The 18,521-nt window shown below is 40.9% G+C and overlaps 1 protein-coding gene across 4 annotated transcripts in view; it reads left to right on the top strand.

The window, feature by feature from the left end:
• KIAA0930 (KIAA0930 ortholog) overlaps positions 1-18,521 on the top strand; it is a 147,968-nt gene that overhangs the window by 35,770 nt on the left and 93,677 nt on the right. For 3 of the 4 annotated variants that reach the window (XR_008437150.1, XR_008437151.1, XM_053977794.1), the window contains exons 3-9: positions 965-1,072; positions 2,367-2,444; positions 8,961-9,062; positions 9,497-9,637; positions 11,709-11,903; positions 14,018-14,180; positions 16,823-16,978. Coding sequence is in view for 2 of the 4 variants with exons in the window: in XM_053977794.1 (XP_053833769.1) it covers positions 965-1,072; positions 2,367-2,444; positions 8,961-9,062; positions 9,497-9,637; positions 11,709-11,903; positions 14,018-14,180; positions 16,823-16,978 (943 nt within the window). In the remaining 2 variants the exon portion in view is untranslated. The remainder of the gene's footprint in view (positions 1-964; positions 1,073-2,366; positions 2,445-8,960; positions 9,063-9,496; positions 9,638-11,708; positions 11,904-14,017; positions 14,181-16,822; positions 16,979-18,521) is intronic. The other variant, XM_053977795.1, reaches the window with a different exon arrangement.

Genomic DNA, 18,521 nt, shown 5'->3' with positions numbered 1-18,521 from the left:
AGTCCCTTCCACAGGGTCAGTCCTTCAGACACAGGCTGTTCCAGCGTGGGTGCCCCGCAGGGTCGCAAGTCCTGGCAGCAAACCTGCTCCAGCCTGGGCTCTTCTCTCTCAGATACTGCCTGGAACCTGCTCCATTGTGGATTCTCTACAGGGTCACAGCCTCTCTCAGGCATCTACCTGCCCCTTCTTAAACCTGTTATTCCTGAGGTGCTGCTACTCTCATGGACAGGCTCAGCCTTGGTCAGAAGTGCATCCATCCTGGAGCTGCCTGGCATTGGCTCTGCTGCACATAAGGGAAAGTTCTGGCAGCTGCTCACAGGAGCTGCCTCTGTAGCTCCCTTGCTACCAAAATCTGGCCATGCAAGCCCAGTACAAAGAGGTTTCTAAAATATCATCTGTGGAGTGCACAGGACCATCCCCAAGGGACACATGATGTGACTCTTGGGTATGGTCCTGTACAGGGCCAAGAGTTGGACTGGATGATCTTCATGGCTCTTTTTTAAGTTGGCATATTCTGTGATTTAATGATTGGATTTTGTCTTCCCAGAGACTCCCATACCAATGGAAAATAACCAATAGCCATGGTCTGGACTGTGTTGAGCATTAGTGTAGTGACATGCTTGATTCTGACAGATTTTGTTAAGAGAAATACGGATGTGTGTGCATCCCTGATTTTATTAATTTCATTTTTGCTGAAACATACGTGTTACAAGAAATAAATTAAGCTCCTGTCCAAAACTGAGATGCTCCTGCAGAGAGAGATTCTCTTGCCTTTCTTCCCTCTTTGCCTACACATCCCATGATTCCCCAGTACATTTCCACACAAAGCCTTGCATCGTCAGCAAATTCTGATCCTGACAGAAAACTAGGAAGCTACATGATGTACAGCTTCTGATTCCAGTTTTATGTTTGGAAATAGGTACCTCTAAGTAATAGTTTTCAAAGAGATGTGGTATTTTCTTAGCAGGTTGAAGTTGAAGTTTACCGGAGAGATTCTAAGAAGCTTCCTGGCCTGGGAGACCCTGACATTGACTGGGAAGAGAGTGTCTACTTAAACCTCATCCTGCAGAAGGTAACACTGATGCTTATCTAATTTTCACTATTTATGCAGTTTGGCCTTTCAGAATCTAAATGAACCTAAACTGAGATGTTTATTATTTTTCAATGGAGTCCTAACAGCTTTCTACAAAAAACTGTAAGCAGTGAAGCTAGGCTGAGTTTTGTGCTCTGTAACAAAGTTTTGGAAAAGGAAGGCTTAATCCAGTTTAATGTTTTTTGAGAATGAATGAGACGTAGATAAGCAGCATTTCCATTAGAGTTCACTGGTACAGCTAAGAGAGAAGAGTGTAAATGAAGTATCATAAATTATGCTGAGAGGTTACTGCTCTTCACAACAGAACTTTGGTAAAATATTTGGGGGTAGGAACGTGAAGCTAGAACTAATTATTTCTTTAATTGACTTATAGGTTGTTCGGTATTGTGTGTGTTACATTATGGCTTAGGAAAGCTGAGTATTACTGTAATTATTTGAGATCCCTTAAAGGTTTTGCTCATTATGATCTCAGAATGGGAAACTGTTGGCTCAGGCACACATCCTGGAAAACAAATTGTTTTCATTCTCTCAGAATTCTTCCTCCCAGAAGTCTCTTTGCAGAGCTTGTCTGCAGAGAGCAGTTTTTGCCTTTATTTGATGCTCAATAAAACCAGTATACATTTGCCACAGTTAGAATTCAGAGATGTTATTACAGCTGGGTACTGCTGTCCAGAGCTATTGCACTTGCTCCTTAAAAGTTTTTTCAGGTTGTTTGGAAGGTTGTGCTAGTGTTTTCTGACCTCTCTAACATGTTACTTTTTCCTGTGTCTCTTTTTCCTGTTCAAAGGGAGGAAATATTTTCCATTTCTATCCTAAAGTGTGCTTAGGGGTTTGTGGGGATGGGTGGGTGGGTGTGCTGCTTATTCCCCCAGCTGAAATTAAGCTCGTGTTAAACAATAATGACAGGACTTTCCTTACCCATCGGTTGTGCATTTCAACAAGCAGCTATACAAGAGATTTCGGTGTCACTGAGTTAATGAACAAACACAGGTTCCAACCAATTGGTTCCAAACCCCTTGGTTCCAACCAATTTCTTTCCCTGGTAAGGAATGAAATACTAATGGGTTTAGGTGAAAAAATAACATTTTATTATGAAAATAATAAAAAAATTGTAGGTTGTTCAGTATAGTGAAGAAAACGGCAACACCAAAATACCTTACTTTTTAGACAGACAGCTAAACAAATTAGACAGGACGTGTTCTGCTTCATGCACATGAATGTTTTGTTTTCCGGACTCTAAATGTTAATTTCTCTGTCTGGTGCCCTGTTCCAGCTGGATTATGTGGTGACCTGTGCTGTGTGCACACGCTCTGATGGAGGAGATATTCATATTCACAAAAAGAAATCTCAGGTGAGCTTCCCCTTTTATTGCTTTGGATCAGAGGCTGGTATCCAGTATTACCTAATCCTAAAAACTGCTCCAAAACTGGGGCAGTGGTTCTCAGGCTGTGGTCTGACAGATTCATCCTCCTGAAGCATCTCAAGTCTTTATATAGTGGTATTTCTTGCCGGTTATCTAGATTTGAGATCTAAATGTCCTTTATAGCCCCTCTCAAAGAATTGTGAATACCCCTGCATGTTTCAAGGTGTATATCTTTGCCTGCTGGATTTAGGGGAGAGAGGGAAGGTGCCAGGGGGAGGAAGGAATATGATGCCCAACTGTTCCCCAGTCTTGAGACTATACCTGAAATTGTATGAGATCTGGAATATGAGGAGCCTTCAGGGTAAGTTTCTAATGTAGAGCTGCTAAATGGCAGGCAATTTACCGATTACCAATTTGGCTTTTTATTATTTTACAAGATTTTTAGTCTCTTAAACTGCTCATTCCTTCCATAGGCTTTTTATCTTTTGTGTGCAGTTAATCCAGGGTTTAGCATAGTGGAAGAGACTGAATAACAAGCATAAAGGGGATAGGAACAAAACACCTGAAGCTTCCCCACTCAATTTCAATTTGCAATGTAGATCTTGAAACAACTTCTGCTAGCTAGCAGAAATTCTTCTTTTAAAAGGCTCCTGTTGGATTTAAATGGCTGTTTCTCCCAGGCATTTCCATTCCCTTAGTTCATGCAGCTGCTTTCGTGGCATTACTTAAATAAACCAATGCTCTTTAGTTTTTAATTAAGTTTAACCACTTTAAAAGAACTTTTGCTTTGCCTACAAACAGAACTAGCAATGCTGATTATTATCTCTGTGATTTACATTGATTACACATAATTTTTTCTTTAGGGGCTGTTGAGATGCCACTTTGCACTGCTGATTTAAGTCTGTTATTTCTCATTGTTTTTTTCTCTATTGGCTAGTCCAAATTTCACCACAAGTTAACTTCTGCAAATGTTTTTGAGAAAATATTATTTGCAGATTTGAAAACTAGGAAGGAGAAGATGAGGGATATGCCCTTACTGCATGTGAGCAGTATTTAGAATGAAGAGGAAGTTTTTTGTTCCTTCTTTCTAGCTCCTATTGTGGGACTGCTTATAAATTGTTGTCTTCCCTTTTCCACATTAAACTTGCCAGTCCATACCAGAAACATTTCAGCAGCATCACATTGATCTGTAGAGAGACAAAGGCAATTCCATATGCTGTGAAACATGTTTGCAGTTGGGCATTTCATTGTCACATCCACTGTTGAGGCTGTTGGATTTGAATGAAGAAAATCCAGCTGGTTTGGATCTGCATTTCTGCTCTGATGGTTCTTGCTTTAGAAAATGTGTCTTCTCCTGCCCATATGCAGCCAGATGTTGATGGCGTAAGATTTACTGTCCTACTCAAGACCTATGACAAATCTACTCTGCTCGCACAAGTGAGTGCCTGTGGCATGAAGCCAGTGTGAAAAAGGCTGACTTTATTTTGCAAACTGCTGGCTTGGCAATAAGATCTCCACAGACTGTATTTTCCTCAGGTGTGCCTGACTGGAGATGAATTTGGGAGGATGTTTTGTTGTTCATTGGCTGGTGTGAGAGCCAGGATGCCTGGAAAAGGTTCTTGTTTCAGACATTGGTGCAGGTAGCATTTTTGAGGAGTCTGATTGCTTTCTAATGATGTTTCTGGTCTTAAACCTTCCTTCTCATGAATATCTAATATCCTGTCCTTAATTATGTTTTGTGTTGAGTGGTTTGTAGCAAGAATGTCAGAGCTTGACAGCCTGGTCAGATCTATAGCTTTTGGCATGTTCACAGTGGGCTAAGATTTGACAGTTTCTTTAATTCAAGACTTTGTAAACAAATGTGGAAGCAAAGAAATCTGCTTGGTATTAATTCCTTCTCCCTCCTTATCTACTCACTAATCTTTGTGGAATGATAAAATCTTTTTGGAATGATAAAATCTAAAGCCTTTAGCTATTTAAACAAAATCACAAGCAAAGTCACTAAAGGAGTTCAGGAACTTCTTGGGAAGGAGAAATGTGCAAGAGGAAGCATAGTGATAGGGAAAGAAACAGAAGTACAAGATGCAGATGAGAAACCAAGTGCTTGTCCTCCTGTGAGCCATTGTCTTGGTTTTGTCACCAAAACTGTGGGAAAAGCAAAAACTCTTCAAAAACCTTTTTAGTGTTAGAGAATCAAAGCACTACTTTATTCTGGCCAGGATGTACAACAGAAATCATTTCACCCACACATTGCCTGGATTGTGCAGAGAAAATCATCGCATATAATTTTTATTAGATTTTTCACATACTTATACAGTCAAAACCCGTAGAAATTAATTGGTTCAATGTTCATTGGTCACACATTACACAGTTCTTAGTATTTGGTTCCCTGTTGGTTATCAATCTCTTCCCCTTAGATGTTAATTAGGTTCGCATTCTTCATTCTCTTATCTCTCTTTTCCCAGGCCAGGTGTCTCCTGCCAAGGGTGATGTTTGAAGTTGATATTCATTAATGGTTGTTGTCTTTTGTGTATCTTCCCAGTCTGTTGAGATGTTAAGCTCATCAGGCCTTGAGTGATGAAACAGGCTCCTAAAAAGAAACTTCAATTCCCTTCTCCCGCCCCCACCCAGAGCAAAGGCAAACAGAACCCCTGACTAAAGTTATATATAAAATAAATTAAACTTGGTATCATTTCCAACAGTTTGAGACAGTCTAAAAAGAGGTGGGCACTCTGAAATGAGTAAACTCCGCCTTGGTTCCAACCAATTCCTTTCCCCCAGTAAGGAATTAAATACTTTGAAAAACATCAATCACTTGGTTTTTAAAATTTTAAAAGTTTATTAGTAATAAAATAGTTATTTAAAAATAGTAATAAAATTAGAGTAATAAAAATTTGGACAATGAGGATAAGGACACTACGAGACAATAAAAAGCAAAGAATTACGGACATCCGGATGTTTTTGGGCACTAAGCTGCCAAAAACATGCCTTGTGAACAAAGGAATAACCCTTAAAAGCAATAGCCTGTTGCATATTCATATATCTCATACGTGATGCATAAATTCCTTGCAAATTAAGAATTTTTCTGGTTTTTGTCAACTTCTTCCCCTTAATCCTGGTGGTTCCATAAAGACAGAGAGAAGGTGGAAGAATGTTTGTCTTTTCCAGTAAAGACGCTGTAACTCTTCAGGTTTCATGTCGCTGTTATCTCTGTGCGAAGAGTTTCTTGTTTATCTTATCCTTTTTCTTGAGCTAGTAAAAAATATCTTACATCACAGAGTTTCTATTTTAACATTATATTATAACCTAAAACTATATTTAACACACGACTTAAGAGAATTAATACAGCATAACTTTCTAACATTACACATATAATATTCATTGCAATATTTGCAAAAAGCCAATCACAAAATATGCATTTTCCAGAAATACTAATAGGTTTAAGTGAAAAAATAACATTTTATTATGAAACAGACACCAACAGTCAGGGGGAAAAAGTAAATAACTACTAGATACCAAACTGCTATAACTCAAAACCCCATGGGAACAAAGAGAGACCCAAAATGCCAGAAACACCTGTTCCCAAAATGGTGCATGCAGGAGGCAGCCATGTGGCCAAGGGACAAAGGGAAGGTGGTGTCACACTGTTCCCTGCCAAGATATGAAAACTGCCAATCACTTGCTTTAAAATTTTAAGAGTTTAATGGTAATCAAATAGTTATAAAAATAGTAATAAAAATCAGAGCAATAAGAATTTGGATAATCAGAGTTAGGACAATAAAGAACAATAAAAAGCAAAGAATTATGGACGTCTGGATGCTTTCCTCAAGAAAGCATGGCTTGCTAACAAAGGGATACCCCTTAAAAGCAATAGCCTGTTGCATATTCATATATCTCATACATGATGCAAACATTCTTTTCAAACAAAGGATGTCTTCTGCTCAGTTTCTGCCCCCTCCCCGCTTCATCTTGTAAATCAATTTCTTGGCTCCTAGAAGTCTGGAAGAAGTCTGAACAGTCCCAATAAGGAGGTCGTAATTCTTCTCTTGGAATTTTTGGTGTCAGTATGCAAAGAATTTCTTGGTTATCTTGTCCATTTCTTGAGCTAGTCACAAAAAGTATCTTACATCGCATAGTTTCTATTTTAGTATTATGCTGTAGCTTAAAAACTATATTTACCACACTACTTAAAGAGATTAATACAGCATAACTTTCCCACGTAACACATATAGTATTCATTTTAATATTTGTGAAAAGCCAATCATATAATATGCATCTATAACAAGATGGTGCCTCCCAGGTGACCATGTGTCCCCAGGAACAAAGTGGCAGGATGGTGGTGTTATAAAAGGGAGCACACTCCTGGAGCTGAAGTGATTTCAGCTTTTATTATAAGGCCTAAACCTTGGAGGGCCCACGGGTTGAGGGGGAGCATTCTCAACGAGCGAGGATGCTGCAGAGCTGGTGCTGGATCTTCTTCCTTTCTTGAGCAGGAATGTCCCCGATGTTCCAAGTGGAGCAGCACAGTCTCACCAACTTGGATACCCCATTTTTATACTGTTTTTTGTTCCTTTGGATTAGTTTCTGTTGGGATCCTTCATTTGCATGAAGGTTTAAGGCAGTTGATTGGCCCATTACAGTTCTGTCCAGGCTGGCTCGTTTTTACTTGGGGGTTTGGTACACTTTACTTAGGTATAATACAGTACATTGAGTACCGTATTTCTTATAACTACCCTTTTAATCCCTTTTACAATGTAATAACCAAACTTTTTAACAGTACATGCTTAACAATTGTTAACTATTTTACAACAGTTTCTAAGCCATTTTTGACAGTGGCAACCCCTACAAGGAAGGCAGGAGCCCACAGAGCAGTTTTAGAGGCAGATGGAAACTCGCCGGGCCGTGTGGGGTCTGTAGCCTCTTCCTCTTTCTGTTTGTGGGCTCTGCACCCAAAATGCTGTTTGTGGGGTGGGGAGAAAGGACTGGCCTGTGGGAACTTCTTACGGCCTGTCCGACCCTGGTGTCCCGGATAGCACTGGGCTGATAAGTACAACCTGTCCTGGTCCCTCAGGCAGGCTCCCAGCCACAGGCAACCTTAGCAAGCAGCTCAGCTCTTAAGAGAGATCAGCTCTTTGGTGAATTCAGCTCTTCAGTGATTTCAGCTCTTTGCTCGCTAAGTGCCTCGCAGACACAGGGATGAGAGAGGAGAAGGCTGTGTGAGGCTCCACAGCAGTGTCTTTATTGGCAGCTCCTGTGAAGGGTTTCAGTGACAGCTCTTCTGCTGAACTGGACAGACGTGGGGGTTTATATAGGGTACAGGGGTGTTGGAAATTGTCCAATAGCCAGGGTCGAAGCGAGTATGACCTATGGTCTTACAGAGAGATAACGAGTGTCCGAAGGTGGAAGAGGGGCTGCTTTGGTCCAGTCATCGTGACTAGGCATTTCTTATCTTAGGCAAGTGACTGCCAGGGAGGCCTTGCAGGGCCTCTGGCTGCTGCAGGCACTGGCACAGGATGGCCTGGCCCCCCAAACTCGCTCCCTGTTTTTTGTCACTGCAAGGGGAGTCCTTAAAGTTCACTTCGAATACTTTCTAGTGTGCAAAATGCAATTTCTACAAGTAGCTACAGTTGCAAACCTAAAGCTGCCACAAAAGAGAGAGATTCTCCAGTCTTCTTTCTTGGCATGGCCTGGACTGGAGTGAGGGCTGCTACGTGTGGGCACCTGTGGAATTTGCCCCCAGACAGCCCAGTATCACTAACTGCAGTCTCCCCTGGGCAAGGAAAAAAAACCCAAAACATAACGAAGACAGAACGAAAAACGAGAAGGAAAGTCTTTGCCTGAGCAAAGCCAAGTAGCTTGTGAAGTGAATACTGCACAGCCAAGAGCCCGGAACCTGCCTTGGCACTGATCTCAAAAATGCCCACAATAGCCCCCCACACACACAGGGTCTGCAGCTGTAGGGTCATAAAGACACAGTAACAAGTTTTGGGTGCAGATAGATGTGGAATAGAACAACATTATGAATCACCCCAGGGCAGCCACGCTGCCCTTACTGAGGGAGGTTGATCTTTGTGTGGTACTAAGTAAACAACAACAAATTAAAGTAAAGGTGTTGGGTCAGCTGTTTCATGGTAACTTTCTTGCACTGTGGCATTTTACTTTGCAGTGCATTGCAGCAACTTAAAGGCACCTGAAAGTGGTGAAAAAGTAAAATGGTGTACTGTAGTATGGTGAGAGGTCAGGTACACACAGGGACATTCACTGTGAAGCAATGAGTTGTTGATAACTTGCACGTGCAAACCAAGGATTTCTCAAGTGCCATTATTGCAAATCTGGCTTTAGTCAGAAACCAGCTCAGCTGTGCTTGCAGAATGTCCAGTGTCTCTAGTGTAAGTTAGCAGTGCCAGCCTGAGGTGTTTTGTAATTACTTGCCTTGTGTTTTATTGTGTCTGTTCCCAAGCACATTTAACTGAGAAATTATATCTTCTTCTGCATCTTTCTCAGCAAGTGTTTGCCTCTCCAAGCAAACACCCGATGGACAGTAAAGGAGAGGAGTCAAAGATCAGCTACCCCAATATATTCTTCATGATTGACAGTTTTGAGGAGGTGAGTTCCTTGTTGCAGCAGCAAAGTTTTATCCTATTCTAGTCTTATGTCCTGATGAGCTGTTTTCTTGTACCTTGTGATCAAATATTTTTGGCCATTTGAGGGTTATTTTCTACTAGATCTTATTTTACTTTTATTTGACCTTCCTCTCTCTTTAATGTTTGAAATCTGATCTTAAAGCTGGATTTTGGCATCAGTGTTGATGATGGGCTAAAGCATGACAGACTGATGTGAGAGCTGTTCATCTCAACAAGTGATTTGCTGTGTGCACTGCCTGGAGTCTGTTTTTTTTTTTGAAAGGCTGGAGTGGAGCATTCTGCTCCCTTTCAATTTACATTGAAACTTCCTTGGGCTTAAAGACGGCCATGGGAGTCTGAATTTATTTTGATTTGAACAACTTTGCATCAAAGTGTTTACTCTTGCATCTTTGGCAGGTTTTCAGTGACATGACTGTGGGAGAAGGAGAAATGGTCTGTGTGGAGCTAGTGGCCAGTGATAAAAGCAACACCTTCCAAGGGGTGATTTTCCAGGGGTCCATCCGCTATGAAGCACTCAAGAAGGTCTATGACAACAGGGTAAGGAGCTTCTGAAAAACAATGTCCTTTGCAGCAGTGGTGCTCTGGCTAGATTTTCTTTGTGGCTGAGGCTGTCAGCTTTCTGTCCTGTTAGATCAGCTACACCATAGTCTGTCTTTTTTGGCTTTGAAAGTTAGCTGAAAGCTACTGGTTTTGGCTCAGATAACTGAGGGTGTTCAGACTGGGGTATATTCCTCTGCTGTTTGCCAGAAGGAGGGAAGGCAGGGATACCTAGACCAAGAGCATGACACAGGAATGGACCTGAACAACAGTTCTTGAAGCCCCTTCATTTTCTTGAAAAGTCATAGATATTTCTGTGCTCAGAGAAGGTATGATTTCATGGGAGATTTTAAACTCTGGTAACTACCTTGTGAAAAAGTGTATTTTTTTTCATTGTCTTTTGCATTTGGCTGTATTAAAAAAAACTCTCACTGCCATTGAGAGAAGCTTTCGTTGCTTTCTACAGAGACATGAAATACCAGCACTTTCACCTTCAAATTCAGTACTTACTGCTGAAATCAAGAGTCAATAAACTTCTCAAATGGTTTATTATGAAGACAATCCTGAGAGATTTTTAGAAACAAACAAAATAAGTTCTCACAATATCTACTGTGTCTCTAAATTTCTCTTTGTTTCTGCCCTTGTTCAGGAGAGTTCCTGAATAATTTCTCATCTCCTTGTTTTAAATGTGAGCTATTACACTCTTCCAGCAGGTTTCTGAGAGAGCATGTAACAAAAGTTGTTTCTCTCCCACCATCATCTTGTGACCTTACACCATCAGCAGCTGGGTTATTAAAATAAGTGGGAATGCAGAATCACTGAAGACAACATAAAAAGAAAGCCCTGCAGTGGAAAGATAAGATTTGATGTGGTAAAGTCACCTCATAGCCTAGGAATGTCCTGATTGACCACACACTACTTGACATTATTTTGTTAGATGAAGTAAAATTGTTAGCTCTTCAAATATTTCATCGTGGCCAGAGGCAAAACTCGAAATGTTACCGTTCTTTTTACAGGACAGGAGTAATCTCTATGCTTTTGAAGATTACTTGATATCAGTTGTTTCAGGGAGGTTTAGATTGAATACTAGGAAAAATTCCATTACTGGAAGAGTTGTCTAACACTGGAACAGGCTGCCAAGGAAGCGGGGGAGTCCTCAGCCCCTGCGATATTTAACAGATGTGTAGATGTGACACTTAAGGACATGATTTGATGGTGGGCTTGGCAGTGTTTGGTTAATGATTGGACTTAATGATCTTAAAGGTTGTTTCTAACCTAAATTATTCTAGGATTCTGTAATTCTCACTACAATACTTGTATGAGCATCTTGGCCTTTTCATAAACTGATGAAAATTGCAATAAATCACTTAAATTTATGGATAAAAGCTGAAACCTTAAGGCATCAGTTTCACTTAGCAAAACCTTGACTGTTTTCATATTGGTCTGTTCCTCTTTTCAGTTCTCAGTTCAATTTTCAGTTCAGTTGTGCTGACTGGAAATTGAGACCCTCTGTCTGTTTAGGGGATTTAAAGCTGTCAGGGTGTCTTGGTGAGCCATGCGGTGCAGGTTAGTTGTGCATGGGGCTGGTTCCTTATTTTTTGGCCGTGACAGTGAGAACATAAAAATGTCAGAAATTTCTTGGGACAAAGTAGTGACCCAGTTGTGGGGTGTGCTTTGCTGGTTTGAGGAATCTTGTGCATATGTCTATTGGTTTTTTGGACTCAAATGAGTGCCCCAGCATGGGCTGCATTGAGTTGAGCATGTGCCTGCCTCTGCTCTCATGTGCCACAGTGTGTGGACCTGAATAAAAAACCTTTGGTTTTCTCTCATTGTGCCACTGCTAGCTCTGCCTTTTGGGTGGCTGAAGGAGTTGTTTCTTCTCAGAACCTGTTTTTGTCTCTGTAAAATTTCTTTTTGGAGATCGCTTCAGATTGTGGCTTAAAATGTTTATTAGGAATATTATTCATTATGATTCTGACTTTTTCATAGATAACTGCTTTCAGAGGGTGTAATTTTCAAGTTGTAGAGCTGTCATTACATGTTTTTTCTCTCCTGTCTTCATGCATTGTAGGTGAGTGTTGCAGCTAAGATGGCTCAGAGAATGTCTTTTGGCTTTTATAAATACAACAACATGGAGTTTGTCCGAATGAAAGGACCACAGGGAAAAGGACATGCAGAGATGGCAGTGAGTAGAGTTTCCACTGGTGACACTTCACCATATGGGACAGAAGAGGATTCAAATCCAGACTCCCCAGTGCATGAGAGAGTAAGTAGCAGACAGAAATACTCTCTTAAGGTGAAGCATGAGCATGCTTTGTTCCAAAGAAAGGAGGCTAACTCCCATCGAGCTTCTGCACTTAGGTTTGACTGTGTGTAATTTGGTTGTACTCAGTATGTGAGATGGATTCTTTAACACAGTTTCCCCTGAGCAAATGCTGAATACAGAGATGACTGGATGATTCATACTTCTGGAGGAGTGTTTTTTTTGAAACAACAGCAATCTTGATGCCAGGGAAACTAATGATTCTGCCTGTTTTCTAGGAAAAAAAGTAGATTCCAGTTCTGTGTGAAGTGGGATTTGCCTAGAAATGTGGATTTTGTGTATTATATAGATGTCTTGCTAAACCTCATAGGAATGGTGCTTTTAGGTTATGCCACTGAGGAATACTGCCAACATGAAGCCTGTATAATGCTAAAGCAAAGATCACGAATCTATACGCAGCACCATATTCATACATATGCTTAATTTTAATGCAAGTGCAGTAAAATGCCAATAGAATCAGACCACAGATGCTGATTTGGCCTTTATTCAATTCTGAGCCTTATTTTCCATTAAGACATTTTACCTGGTTAATGGGGATTAGGCAACATGTCTTCAAAATACCTGCACAGACCTGAGCTGGGTCAGTACCTGATGGAGTCTAGCATGGTTTTCTGTGTAGTGCAGCTAACCTGTATCATTTACAGATCTGCAGAACAGCTTCTAGAGGTCTCCATGCAGGCAGTGTGGTTTCTGTTTCTGACTTGGTAAAAGGCAACATGACTTACCAGCACAGAACTCATTAACTGGATGTTCTTGCTCTCTACCACAGAAACATAGCCAGAAGAAATCAGGCCTGGAGGAACAACATGATTTTTGTCTCCAAGGCTTTCAGTGTCAGCTGGAAAATGTAAAATTAGATTTGATAATGTGTTACCACTGCTTTTTGCTAATGGCTTTAATGCTGATATGTCTGTTTCTGGTTCCCCCCCACAGTGTGATATGAAATTACTCCCAAATTAAATACAGAGACAAGCACAAATTAGAAATGAAGTGTGCTGGGAAGACGATCCGTTGGGTGTTACAATGCCCTTCTTTTATTATTTTAGCATTAGGGATAGAGGTGCAACATGGAGTGAGTTGTGATTCTGCACTCAACCTGGTTTGGCTGCCATCATCACTCCATGTCACCTCCCTCTCATTTCTTTGGACAGATATGAGCAGTGTCATTTGCCAGCTCAGGGAGGTTATGGGTTAGTTAAATTGACTGTGTGAAGAAAGAAGGACAAGATCAAAGTTACTCACATCCATGAGTAGTAGTTATCCCTATTTTCTTCCCTTTGAAATGAAACTATTAAAATACTGCAGTCACAGCCAGTACATCAGCACTATGTTCCACTTCTCTCAAAATGAGTGTACTTGGCTTTAATTGTAGTTTACTTAATGGCAACTACTGTTCTGAAAGAAGGGTGTCTCCATAGTTTTGTCCCTAACTTGAGTTTCACCACAGACAGTTCCATCACTTTATTTGTCATCACTTGGACTAACCAAATCTTCTGAGGCAACGCAGCTTCACTTTCTCCTTCCAGTATTGAAACATGATACACATAAATGAGAACATTGACTTAGCTTCTGCCTCAGTGTGCTGGGCTCAGGAATTTGTGACCCTGCTCCCCAGGGACATTGACCTTCTACAAGGATCCCATGGGACAGCCTTCTCAGTAGGGAAACTGCTGCCTTGTGCGTGCTAAAGAAATGAAGATGCACATTTTGAGTGTGTTCAACACAGTACATTCTTATTAAGTCTTCTGCATTTCAACCTGCAAAAATAAGATTGAGATTCTTGGTGCCTAATTACTAATTTTGTGCCGTTATGACTGTAGATCCTTGTTAAAAGTGATCACCTGAAGAGAGAGGTTTTTCTTTATTCATGTAACAGTTGAGGGTTGTGATATATCAAAATATTTTCCCCTTGATGAGCATCTTGAAAATCTCTAGCCACTTTGATAAAATGGAGCTGGATACCAGTCATCATTATGATTTTTACACATGTGATTGCCTTGTGGCACATGGAAGGAAAGCCAAGACTTTCTCCATCATTTCTTTCATTTCCCTTTCAGGTTACTTCTTTCAGCACACCACCAACCCCAGAACGTAACAACCGCCCATCCTTCTTCTCCCCATCCCTCAAGAGAAAAGTGCCCCGAAATCGAATTGCTGAGATGAAAAAGTCCCATTCAGCAAACGACAGTGAGGAGTTCTTCAGAGATGATGATGGTGGAGGTGAGAGAAGTATTCTCAGCTAAACAGACTTGTCTGGAGGGGGTACAGAGCTGTGGAAAAGGATCCCAGTGCAGGGTTTTCAATGTTTTCAGGGTGGAAAAATAGGAGCTCCACATACAGCCAGTGCCTCTCGGAAAATGGTATTTTTCATAGGCTTAAGCATCACTTTGAAGGCTGGAGCCCACAACTCCTGAATATATTAAAACTTATATCTTTTATGTGAACCCATCTGAGAGAAACTGGAGCAGCTGAAATTCTCCCCCTTTCCCAGATGCCGCAGTCTCTGGGGGCACTTCTCCAGGTATAGTGGGGTTGGACATGTTCTCAGGAACAAGTTCTTTGAATTCTGATTTGATCCAGAGTTGGTTAAAGCTGGTGAAAAGGCATTTACTTCAGCTGGCTTTGAATCAGTTCTGAACTTTATAGAGAAAACGTAATGAGTTTGTCTGCATAATAGTTTAATGGCTTGTGGAACTCTTCCTTTAAATCCTGGTTACTCAGCAGGAAACAACTGGCAAGGCTGAGCCTGACTCGGGGTATAGTATATAAATCCCAATCACATCACAGTCTCGTGAGGCAGGAAACTCAAAAATGTCCATGTCCAAATTGCTTTCCATATGTTTAAAAACAATGGTGTTAACAAATCTGTCTGTTAGCATTCTAACAGATAAACCCAAAGGTAATTTCCAGATTACAAGTTCTGTTTGAAGTAGCAAAGATATTGCCTATCAGCAGCACTGGACCACCTTAGCTAATAAAGAATTACACATTAAAAAACAAACTGAAGTGACAATGTTCAATGCAAAATCTGTGGCAGCTTAAACTGGTGGTAGCTAATTCAGGGTTCTATCAATAAAAACCGTCGCTCATCTCTTTTTCCTTAATTTGTCTAATCAGAACATATGTTATTTCAAATGAGTTGTGTTTTAGTGTATTTTACTAGGCACAGGGTAGTGTGGGCAGAAAGGCAGCTTTCCCCACATGTAGTCCTGCTTCTGGTATCTTTATTTTGGAGGTTGCCCAGGATAGAACAGAGTTTAAAGTGTTGCTCTGGCAGCCCTCATGGGTTGTGCTGTGCCTGCTCAGGGTTGTCTTGCAGGGTCTGATCCTAGAGTATTTAATTATAATGATGGACATTCTTTTTATTTTAATATCCTTTTCCTTCTAATATATTTATGGAAGTTAACAAATTCTAGGTTTTTCAGGTATTTTATACCATTCATATAAAATACCAAGAGATGGTTTCTAAGTGTTTTGACCTTATTGTTCCTCATCTGAAAAATGAAAAGAGGAATATTTTAACAGCTTATGCTAGGAAGCGTAATGTATTCAAAAATAAGTTTTCTACAAGGAATAGTAACTAAATTGCTATTTTTTTACAAATTTCAGAAACCTGAGTGTCCTACCAGTGCTCCTCAGGAGCTGCAGTGGTGAAACTCTTATTTTGGCATGAAAAAGCCAGATGCAGATGCAGAAGATGCAGAGATAGGAGCAGAGATTTGGGTGCATCTTGGCTTTGTGGGTGGAGGAAAAGATGTGGATTGTGTAAAGATCAGCAGTGTCCTTGGTACAGCCAGTGATGCTGCAGAGCTGCCCCAGTGCAGACAGACCTGTGGTGAACAGGAACAGCCCATCAGGGCCCACTTCAGTGGCTTTGCTGTGTGCAAGCATGATACACCAGGAGAGTTGTGCTTTATTGCAGCTTCCAGAGTCAGAGCTTTCTGCCCTGATCACCACAGTGCTCCTGGCATAGTGGTCATGCATGACAAGAGGTAATAGACAGCTTGGCTATATCCTTGTATAGGGAAGGAGGGAAAGATTTTCACAGTTTTTTTTCCTCCCACATTGTTATGCATCTTTCTAGAGCAGCTGCCACCACATATTTTCCTCTTTTGGATCACGATCTGCTTTCAGTCCCAGAACTTGGATCTCTGGTTCAGAATCGAGCTGTTGTCTTCAACATCTGATTTTAGCACTGTGGGACAGGGCTGAATTTTACAGGGAAATAGAGCAAAGATTTAAAAACACTCCAAAAATGCAGCACGTGGCTGTGGGAGAGACCTGCATCTATGAAAAACTCCTCTGGCCTACAGGGGACTCAGTATCTTTTTTGTTTTAAAAGTTGCTTAGGGACATCTAAACTAATTCTGGGAACAATGGCTCAGCTGAAGGGTCCTAGGTGTGGCTCAGGGTGTGCATGGAGGTGTGCAGGAAACTGAGATATTAGTGTTGAATCTCCCCATGTCTGCTAGATGGCAATTTTCTTCAAAAGAAACAATGTGTATTTTGTTACCCAGGTGAATTTCTGCATGAGTAAGTACTTAATTTTAGGGCTATTCTATGATTATGTGTATGAGGGAAGGCTGAGTTAGTGTTCTGCTGGTGCAGAGTGGTAACACAAGCCCTCTCCTGTCTGTCTGTTGTTTTCAGCTGCTGCTGCTACCACTTATTAACTTCAGCATAAATGGTGAACTCTGTGCTAGGCAAGGTCTGTCTGGTTTTTAAAAAGTAGGTATGATAGTGTCCTGCATGTGATTTGTCTCTAAACAATGAATAGGAGGCTTTCCTCTTTTTTGGAGTTTCAGAAGTGTTCCAGTGAAGTACAATCCCTTGAGGCTTGCTGTCTCTTCCTGCCTTCACAGATCTGCACAACGCGACAAATCTCCGGTCGCGATCTCTGTCTGGAACGGGACGCTCGCTGGTCGGCTCGTGGCTGAAGCTGAACAGAACAGATGAAAACTTTCTACTCTATGCACACTTAACATACATCACTTTGCCATTGCATCGAATTTTAACAGGTGAATTTTGACATCCATTGTGCTCAACCTACCATGTTGAGGGACTCTGCTATTAAGACAGAGGAGCAAGTATTTATCTGTAATGCTGTTGTAAATAGGCATTGATTTCAATTTAGAAGAAATTACAGATTCCAGTAAAAAAATTGGTCATTTATAATTAAGGATGGATTTTGAACAATGTTTCAGCAAAATATATAATTATTCCTTATGATCATTGTGTTGATAGTCTTACAACAAGTTAGCTGGAGTTGCCAAGCTTACTCACTCTCTCACCACAGGCGTTTTGGAATGCACAGAACATGTATTGTTTCTGCTGGCATTTAGAATCTGCTCAAGAGGGTGGCACAAACGCTTCCATGCTCAAATACTGGCTTTGAGCATGAACATCCTTTCTGAGACTTAATTTGCTGAACATACAGTTTCGGGAATTAGGGTATATATTGAGATACACAGAAACAGGGCATGAAATTTCTGGACTGTAAGGCAGAATTTTCATCTGCAGTTTTTCCCTACTCATATTTGTTTTAGCTTGACATGTTGTGTAGGCCTTGTTTCCAAAGCCTTTTTGTAATCAGTGTATTTGTGCCTGTGGCAGCTTTCCGGGTAGCAGGAACATTACATGTGGGGCAGGGTGAAGTGGGAAAGGTGCTCATTTCTCTTGGGTAGTTAGGAAACCTGTATTAAGATATTAAAATCCCACTGATAGTGATCAAAGTACTTTTTAAGATGTCTTGAGTTTATTGATAAGATTACACTCTGACCCTTCTGTCCATGTTGGATAATCACACTTCTGTCACCTTCTCCTCATATGTCAGATGATCCAGTTCCTTAGGTCATCTCTGTGGCCCTTCACTGGACTCCCTCCACCATGTTTAATTCTTTCCAGGTCTGGCTGGAGCCATCTGGAGCTGGAGATCATTTTTTGCTCATGTCATTTTCTTTGTGCAGTTGCATTTGATCAGCCTTTTCATTGTGTGCTCCCTTTTCCCATGTTCCTTGTTCTTTAAGTAGCCTTGAAAAGGACATCACAGCTCAGTTTCCAGATGTTTCTGCATAGTGCCCTGCCATGTTGGTTTTACTGCATATATTTAGAAAGATGCCCATGATTACAGCAGAAGTTTTAAGGTTCATATTCTGTCCCACTTGGACAATATGGAGTTAAGGAGCCAAAATGATGAATGTTTTTTTATGGCAGCTTTTTGAGTGCAGAAATGTAGGCTTTGGGCTATAGCATGAAGGAAAGAGTTGAATTACTTGTATCCAGAGAAGTCTCCCTAATGGACTTGGGGATGTTGCATTTGTCCCTTCAAGAATGGGAAACCCCTTGGCATCTCTTGGTAATGGCACTTACGCTTGTTTCCCTGGAAAATATTGCCACTCCCTGTCTAATGTATTTTGCTTCATCCCAGTATAAATTATATTAGATCAGCTCTCCTCTCTACATGATGGGATATATTTGCAGTTTGTCATCTTCCAGTTCCTCCCAGCTGCATCCTGGTTAACTCAGATTTTAACAGCCAAAGCCATGTACTTGTCATGTTTT

Source organism: Vidua macroura, chromosome 5, assembly GCF_024509145.1.
Source record: "Vidua macroura isolate BioBank_ID:100142 chromosome 5, ASM2450914v1, whole genome shotgun sequence".
Lineage (NCBI taxonomy): Eukaryota > Metazoa > Chordata > Aves > Passeriformes > Viduidae > Vidua > Vidua macroura.
The sequence above is the reverse complement of the archived record's forward strand: the minus strand, read 5'-3'. Positions and strand labels throughout refer to the sequence as shown.